This window comes from Coffea eugenioides, chromosome 2, assembly GCF_003713205.1.
Source record: "Coffea eugenioides isolate CCC68of chromosome 2, Ceug_1.0, whole genome shotgun sequence".
Taxonomy (NCBI): domain Eukaryota; kingdom Viridiplantae; phylum Streptophyta; class Magnoliopsida; order Gentianales; family Rubiaceae; genus Coffea; species Coffea eugenioides.
Genome location: NC_040036.1, coordinates 75,335,738 through 75,344,805, shown reverse-complemented (window position 1 = coordinate 75,344,805; position 9,068 = coordinate 75,335,738). Strand labels below are relative to the sequence as shown.

At 34.7% G+C, this 9,068-nt stretch overlaps 2 protein-coding genes across 2 annotated transcripts; one reads left to right on the top strand and one right to left on the bottom strand.

Moving 5' to 3' along the window:
* Positions 1-274: 274 nt before the first annotated feature.
* LOC113760275 lies at positions 275-808 on the top strand. Its single transcript, XM_027302831.1, has one exon. The coding sequence runs from the start codon at positions 275-277 to the stop codon at positions 806-808; it is 534 nt and encodes a 177-aa protein (XP_027158632.1).
* A 2,856-nt stretch (positions 809-3,664) lies between these two features.
* On the bottom strand, positions 3,665-7,534 carry LOC113763662 (trafficking protein particle complex subunit 4-like). Its single transcript, XM_027307548.1, has 2 exons — positions 7,177-7,534; positions 3,665-4,517 (listed from the first exon to the last, which is right to left on the bottom strand). The coding sequence occupies exons 1-2, from the start codon at positions 7,403-7,405 to the stop codon at positions 4,321-4,323; spliced, it is 426 nt and encodes a 141-aa protein (XP_027163349.1). The 5' UTR covers positions 7,406-7,534; the 3' UTR covers positions 3,665-4,320.
* Between the last annotated feature and the right edge of the window lie 1,534 nt (positions 7,535-9,068).

Here is a 9,068-nt window from a genome sequence, read left to right as displayed (position 1 = left end):
TTATGCTCAATAGTGTCTCTTGCTTTTGAAGCGTATAATGGATCTATGCTCTATAGTGGATAAGTTGGAAATTTAGGAAAGACAAGATTCCTTCCTACTTTCAAGATCCAGCGAATTATTTGCTACGCAACAAGATTCTCTTTCCATTTTTCCAACTTTTTTGATTAGGCAATAAAAAATTTCCATGGCAGAAAAAGTAGACTTATATATGCTGTAACCCGTTGGAACTAACCAAGAAAAGATCCTCCCACAGTTGTTACGAATAAGAACAAACATGGGTTGTCACCATCTTACACAAATTCTGCTTACATTCTCAGCAGCGGCTCTCATGATCTCTCTTTCATCTGCTGTCACTCAGAACATCTTGTACACCATTTGTTCTCAAACTCAGAGTGAAGAAATCTGTGTACGAATTCTTGAGAGCGATCCCAATACAAAGTCTTCGACCCTCCCTCAGCTGTCTCTGATATCCATCAATCTGACGAGAGAACAAGCCAATAAGAATTACAAGATTTTCAGAGACCTGCAAGCCAACACAACTGCTGGATCATTGAGGAGGTCTTACGGCAAGTGTTCGAGAATTTATAAGCAGATGATCGACAAAATTAATGATGCCTATCAGTTATCCCAACTGGGAAGGTACGAGGACATACATCAATTAGGACAGGCGCAAACGCTGGCCTACAACTGCGAGAATGGACTTCCTTCAAATTCAACCACAGCTGCAGATACTGAATCCATGATCTTAACTTGTGAAGCTGCAGCTAGTGTTAACTTGTATATTGCATCTTCTATTCCTGAATCTTAATGCTAATTAATTCATGTCTATATTGAGGTTTAGCTTTTCATTTCTAGTTTCATTGCACCCCAAAAAAAAAAAAAACCACTTCCTGTTTCAATGAGCTTCGACAAGCCAAAGAGGCATATATCTGCGTAAGTTCTTGATTTGCTCTTCGTCCCATAAGATTCGTGTATTGGCAAAGGCAAATTAGGCATACCCGTGTAATCTTCAATACCAACATTCAGTTAGGCAATCTCCACTTAATGGAGGTTGAGATGCTTGCTACTGCAGTATTGCCACATCACTTGGAAAGTGTCCCCACCCACCCGCCTTTCCTCCCCCAAGCAACCATCATTCTTTTTTTTTGGGTGGGGGTGTTCAAAAACAGCCATCGCTCGATAGTTACCAACAGGGCTGTTAAAAAAATCGATCAGCTCAAAAATTTAATTGAGTTTGACTCGATAAGGTCCGAACTTGACTCGTCAATTTTAGTAAACGAGTCGACTTCGAGCTAAGAATTTACTCAATTGATTAATGAGCCGAGTAAACTCGAATCGTTTGTTATTCAAGTAACTTGTTTGGACTCGATAAGGAAGGATATATATATATATATCATTTCACAAGTCAAAAGAATAGAAATTGAAAATTACATATTTTATTGATTTTATTGTAATCAATTCAAGCTCGTGCGAGCTCGGCTCTTTGTGATAAATGAGTCGAAGTCGAGCTTAAGCTCGAATCATATGTTCCAATTAGCGAACCGAGTTCGAGCACTCTTCAAGGCTCGTCCAATTAGTCGAGCACAAGTCAAAAGAATAGAAATTGAAAATTAGATGTTTTTATTGTGATCAATTCGCATGAGCTTGAGTTCGGCTCGTTGTGATAAACGAGTTGAACTCGAGCTTAAGCTCGAATCACATGTCCCAATTAGCAAGCTGAGTTCGAACACCCTTCAAGGCTCGTCCGCTTAGTTGAGTGAGCTTGAGCCAGCATGAGTTGAACTCAACAGTCAAATACTCAACTCGACTCGACTCGAATTGATTAACAACACTAGTTACCAAGTAGTCAATACGAACTCATTTTAGATATCACTTATTAGAATCATACATGTTTAGATCAAATTGGATTGGACCTTATTCTGTCACCTGTAGATTGGTAATAAAAACTAGGCTTTGTGCCCCATCTTTCGCGGGGTGTCCATTATTGATTGTATTATAGTAATGTAAGATTTATTTAATAATGTATGGATAGAGTGTTGTGTATGATAATGGAGTTGAAATAGTGGATAGAGGAGTGATATATTGGATTGATTTGTTTGTAAATAGATATCGTAAAATTGATGTGATTTGTATTGTGTTTTTTAAAATTAATATGATTTAAGCCTTTGACAGATAATATTCGTTTTAATTTTTTTATTTCGTTTAGTGATAAGTAAATTTTATTAAAATTAATGGAATATATATTGTTTTAAAGTTGATAGGACAAAGAATTAAGTGGAGAATTACACTGAGAGTATTATAATTTATTGTAGTTTGGATGTTGGTAGTCTGTTTAATTTAGACTGATGACATTTTCATAATTCAGATAATTAGAACGAGGAAGCGTGCATTGTTGTAGTCAAAAATTCTACGGAAAGGATATAAAATAATGGGAAGTTTCGTTGGAAAATAAATGGATAGTAGATTGATTTAGTTATGAATGAATGTGGTTGTAATTGATGGAAGTTATATATTTTTTAATTAATAGAATTTGAATAAGTGATTTTTATTAATTTTGAGAGATGAGCGATTTTATATTAATAGTTTATTTATAAATGGATATTATCAAAAGTAAGGTGATGTGCATCAATTTTTTTATAAGAAATAGAAGCGGTTGCATATGGAAATTATAGAGTTTAATTACAGTAATTCGCAGCAAATTGTTAAATATTTATTGTTTGATGTTTATGCGACTTATTTTATGTTACTTAATGTTGCGGTGAATTTGTATTAATATATAGATATAGGTATATAACATATTTTTTTAATATGTATACATATGTGTGTGGGTGCGTGCGTGCATGTTCAGTATTTTATTCGAGGTGATATAATGGTTTAATTCTTTTTAGTGTCTATATTTTTCTGTGGTTTTGTGTGTGTATTACATTTTTTTTTTTTATTTGTGGTTTTGTGTTTATATCAGGGAATGTTTATTAGGTAGACAACGAACGACTATTCATTTATAAATAAGCATCTAATTAATCATTACTTTGTATTTATCGCATCCAGGTTACGTTACTCAATCTTAAAACGCAACACCTTTAAAGCAATGATTCGGAGGCTTAAGAAAAATATTACCGAACACTCTAATGTTAAAGCGCAAAAGCTTTAAGCTAATAATTCAGCAATTAAAAAATATTATAGATGCAAGATTTTAAAAAAAGAGAGGGAAATTATGCTAATGCAGAGCAACACAATCGATTTGCATTCATCAAATGCACATAAAATTTCCTTCAATGTATACATTTTCCGGCCAATCTCTGTTTGGATTGTAAATTATTTGAGATATTTTTACTGTAACACTTTTTGTAATGTGATATATATGAGATAAAAAGGTATATTGAAAATTGTAATGATGATGTAAACAAATAAATTTTGATAAATAATCCGCAATCCAAACAAACCTATTTCTGTGCACACATACATAGACACATATATTTGGCAGAAAATTATATAATAAACATACAAAGGCCCACAAAGAAAGCGGTTGAAGGCAGCACCTGCAACGGTGCAAGGTACAAGAAACAAAAGGACAAATTTGACACCTAAACTGCAAAGAAACCAAGACAAAAGGCCACAATCCGAACAAGGGACAAAAGCTAAAAGGAGAAAAAAGGCAACGGCAGACAAAGCTGCTTTATGCAGTGTTTAGATGTAATGCTGAAAGACAAAAGGGCAAAATCAGCCGCAGAATCACATCGAAACCGGGACAATCAACTGTAGCTGGTCACTCGGCACTTTATGTAGTTTAGGATAGGATGCAGTAGATAAAAGAACATATACTCTTTTGAAACAGAAATAGCTTAATGAAAATGAATGGAAAGTGAGAAGATGCAAACATCCTATTTCTGCAAGACGGTTGCTGCAGAGTTAGAAATGGCATGCAACCGAGCAAGTTACCAATTCAAAGATTACAAGCTTAACCTTTTTCTTGCCCCTAACTGTCCGCTATGATAATAACTTCCCAAATCATCCAACCAAACTGGAGTGTCAACAGTAACATGAACCATGCCAGTAGGCCACAGGATTTCATCACAGCCATCACAATTCACAGAATTAACAATAGACTCTTCACAGATGACTAGAAGCTCTAATAAGAGGGGATAATATCCATCCATGCTTTCTCATAAATTAATGGAATCGAATGCATGCAAAGCTGATCAGATCGGCAGTCCGGCAGCAAATCCTCTGTCAATTTGGCACCACAAATTACTATCGAAACAGAAAAAGGGTCAAACCAGACTCTAGATATCTATCCTACACTGCCACATAAACAGGCGCTTATCTCCCCAACAGAGCAACACGATCCTTCTGCACAGCCAGAGCCAGGCTGATGTCAAAAAGTTCACACCGAATTGGCATTTCCATTTCATAGAAAGGGTTCTTCAAAACAAAATCAGTGTATAATTCATAGACGTGCTTCAAAAGAGCTTCCATGTGTAGTGTTCCAGGTTCACAGACCACAAAAAATTTTGTCCCTGCAAGCATTTACTTACACTAGTTAAGTAATTTCTAATGTGATAAAGAAAGATCAAACTGTACAAATTCAAAGAATACAATCATCCTTTGTATTAGCTTTGTTCTTAGGTGCAACGCTCAATATGATGCAAGGGTAGAACAGAGTTTATTCCACTTGGGATTAAAGCTCACTAGGAAAACAGCCAGGCCACTCAAAAGTATCTTTTTGCTTGTGCAATGCCAATGTGGAATAGCAAAATGTAAGAAAGACAGCCACATTAGAAAAATCAAACAATTACCCTGAACAGAACTTCATACCCAACATATGTATGTAATGCAATCACCTCCTTTCCATATTTATGTGATGCAATCACCTCCTTTCCGCCTTTTTATCAGCTATGTTCTTTAAGTGCAACACTCAATATGATAAAGGGTAGAACAAAACTTAGGAGTGAAGCTCACTGGGAAAACAGCCAGGCCACTGGAAGTATCATTTCCTTATGCAACGCCAACATGGAAAAGCAAAATGTAAGAAAGACAGCCACATTTTAAAAAAATAAAAAAAATTACCCGGAACAGACCTTCATACCCAACATATGTATGTAATGCAATCACCTCCTTTCCATTTATATTCTTATCCATCTTTAAATCTCTCATTTTGTAATACTAGAGCAAAACTTTAGATCTTCAAGTTGGACTTTCATCTCCAGAACAAGACTTGGAAGAGCACACAAGAATGCCTCCCCCAACCAAACACCCACCCCCACCCCCAAAAAAAAAAGAGTTGGTCAGACTTGCAATCTATCTAAAACCTGTACAGAACAACCGAATGTCACAGGAATGGCAAAAATTATTGTAGCTTGGAAAGTTGATAAAATGAGCTGTCAATAGCACAGCAGTGCTTCTGTCATGAAGATAATGTAGTCTGAAATCCACTAACAGTCATTTAGCTTAATGCAAGAAGAAGCTGGCAAGGATTGTCATACTTCTGGGTTCCTCTTCATGTGTTAACATAAGTAGGTTGGACAACTAAACATATTTCTAGTATTGGTAAATAATTACAAATATTTACATGCTATATTCTTATCCTAGACTAGAAATGTGAAAATTAAGGCTTAATTTGAACCATAAATTGCCCCAAACAATTGCGACCTCAATTGGTGAGACCCAAGTCCCAATTTGCCATCCCAGTTGGACATGTTCAAAGTGCTCTGTTCCTGAGTCTTTAGCCGATACCTTATCAAAATTTTGGGGAGCATCTACAACCTAGAATATAACTCATTTCCTTGGTTTTAGGAGTAGTTATATTTACCCACCTAACTAGAACGGAAGTTCAGGAGTCCTGTTTCTGTCAAGAAACAGTATTTAATACAATATCTTCATTATTGTAAAGAAACTCATCATATCATTATATATTTCATTGCAAGAAAAATAAGTAACTATAGTGGAAGCTGTCACGTCCAGAAACCCAGTCTCTCGGGTGAGCTATATGGCCGGCAACTTAACAGTTCCGACTTAATCAAACACAAACCAAGCATTACATGCAGCAATGTACGACTCTATGCACTAGCTCTACCCCACAAACCTGTAAACTGCTTTTACAAGCTTGAGTTCGCATGTAAGATTCAACTGCTCTGCATTAGAAAATGAAAAATTTGCAGAAAAAAATGCCCATAACAAAAATTTATATTTTTCTTTTTTGGGGCATACTAAACAATGGAAAGAGTTTCATATTTCAGCAGTGAGTGTATAGGCATGCCTGTTTAACATCCACTCAATGTTGACTAAAGTGGTACGATCTATCCAATCCAAACATCCTCTATCATCCATTCAGTATAAAATCTAAATTTCCATATTTCATGGCGTTGCCTGATCAAACGAATACAATTTTCTTAATTTGGCCCTTGATAGTTTAGGCCTCAACCATCTGGGAAAATCTATACATTCTTGTTTTTTAGGATGCAGTAGTTTCTTGTATGTATAACTCTTCAAATACTCGTCCTAACTATGACAGTTCTTAAGCTTAAGGCCAAATTCAGACCATGAAATGTCTCAAAACAATCTAGGCCCCAACCATAAAGGCCCAAATTTAAACTGTCCCTATTGATGTGTTGGCTTTCCAACAATTTCTTTCTGATATCTAAATTAAACCTTAAGCTTATAATGCATGTGACTCGTACGTTTCAAATAACTTCAATCTAAATTATGTTCCCGTGCATGTAATTCATACAATAACTACAGAAAAATTCAGAAAAGGAAGAATAGCTAGTTTGATGAGTTTACAGACAACATTACCAGACATTAAAAAAAAAAAAAAGTTTTCCCTTGACAAAGTTTAGAAGGCAAATATAATTATTTTAATCTAGATTTTGCTTAATTCTAGCCCAGGTAAAGCAAATCCGAACATGAAGACCATTCCCCCAATAATCTTGATTCAGAAATAGGAACAACTTATTCAGCAGCGTTAACCACATAGGAAAATAGAGAAACTTTTCTCATGCGAGCAAAAAAGAAAATGACAAAAAGCATGTAAGGGAAAACCTACATCGAGAAAATAGATTTTGAAGCGCAATTCAAACGAAAAGAACCCATCTACATCGAATCTTTAGTCATAAAAATTAAGCAAAAAAATGAAAACTTTAACTTAAAGGCAAAAATGTGGAGGAATAAGGAGAAAACCAGTGAGGGATTGGAAGCAGTGGAGATCGAAAGTGTCAGCTTGAAGAAGTTCAATCCCAGAGCAAGAAGGAACAGGGGAAAGCTGCTGAGAGATGGCATGCATCGAATGCCATAGACTGGCCAATCTCAAGCTGTCGTTGGTGTCCATTCGTCCTGCCGATCCATAGTCTTTGTAGAAAATTAGGCCCCCTGATTTATTGATGATGTATAGGCTGTAAATCGCTGCCATCTTCCCAATTCTATCCAATCCAAACTTCAACTGATCCTCTCAATTCTCTCTCGACTCTGAAGAAGAAAGCCACCCCAAAGACTGAAAACTTGGTACACTACAGACTACAGACTGGATTTGGTGCTACTCGTAAGGTAACCCGTAATCGAAAAGCATATGGGTTATGGGGTCGGGTCAATTTTCTAGCCCACAACCATTTACATTTTTTGGGTTGATAGGGATATAAACGAATTTATTCAAATTGAACATTCTAATGCTCAAACTTGTTTGATTATTTTAAGAAATTATAAATTTTATTTAAATCGGGTAGGTTTATTTACCAAGTCAAACTTGAACGAATTTTTTGTCGAATTTAAAAGGTATCGAACATAAAATGCTATTCTAAATGTGTTATGGCTATCTAACTAACCAAATTCCAATAAATTTTTACTGAACCAAACTCGATTCGAATATCGAATGATTCATCTTTCAATCCCATGGATTGGTAATTGCTAACTAATACACGTCTCCATAATTGTTAAAATCTCCCTTGTAATTTTTGAAATTACAGTAAATCCTTCTAAGATTTATGTCACATTGTATATATATTATATAGTATATACTTATAATTGTGAGTAAGATTTCAAAATTACTTCTTTCAATATCATGCATCAATGTTTATCTATATTTGCTCGAATGTACTTCCTTTGTTCTTTCTTTAGACCAACAATATTTGCATTGTTTTTTTTTTAAAAAAAAAAAACTTTATATTAGCACCTTCCTCTTGTTTCAATAATTCGCTTGATGACCATTGGAATATTAATCGCTATGCTTTGGATTTTCTTTTAGTAATAAAAAGAAATCTAACATAAGTACTTAGGTTAGTACATACAAATTTGAAATGAGAAACAAATTATCACTAATACAATATCTTGTGGAATGGTACACGCTTGAGTACGAAACGACAACTTATTTTTACAAACCTATCGCAGGAACACTTGGTATAACCTTGTTTGGAAAGAAATTTTCTATCAAAAAATCTCTATATTTTTCGTGAACATATATTTTCAATTATTTTTTACCTTATATATATCAAATCGTTACAATACATTTTTTACAAAAATTCCAAAAAATTGCAATTCAAATACGGTTGCCTTTGAATCGATGGGAGACAATCACAAATGGAATGAATATAAATAACATGGCACTCAAGTTTAGTTAGCTAATAAAACTAAATCTTTAACTCCAAGTATTAACTTCATTATACTCCGCATCAAAACTTCAAAAATCACCCAATACTAGCACATCTTATTCCTATTGTAAACGTACTCAATATAAGTTGTAATACTGCTCTAAAAATATTACCTATTTTTTGTTTTGAATAAATCTTATACCTACTAATAATGTATTACAAAGTTCCTATGCTATGATCCAGAAACTAATAACAGCAACAACACCAGCAGACATAACAAATCAAAAGGCAAAATAACACAGAAAAGGTTAAAGCTTTACAGTAGCAACCAAAATTCCTTAATTCTTTTGTCCTAAAAGATCCCAATCAACACACAATCAAATTAAGGGGTACCGTTTCTAATCACGAAAAAGGTAATTCCAAGCCTTAACTCACAAAGCTCAAAAACTCATATATGAGCCATTGCCAAAATCACACCGACTCATAAATTAA

Bases quoted from the DNA above. Each gene is read 5' to 3' on its own strand.
- LOC113763662 (XM_027307548.1), bottom strand. From the start codon at position 7,405: ATGGCAGCGATTTACAGCCTATACATCATCAATAAATCAGGGGGCCTA. The intron at 4,518-7,176 runs GTTTTCTCCTTA...AAATGCTTGCAG, and splicing joins CTGCTTCCAATCCCTCACTG to GGACAAAATTTTTTGTGGTC.
- LOC113760275 (XM_027302831.1), top strand. From the start codon at position 275: ATGGGTTGTCACCATCTTACACAAATTCTGCTTACATTCTCAGCAGCG.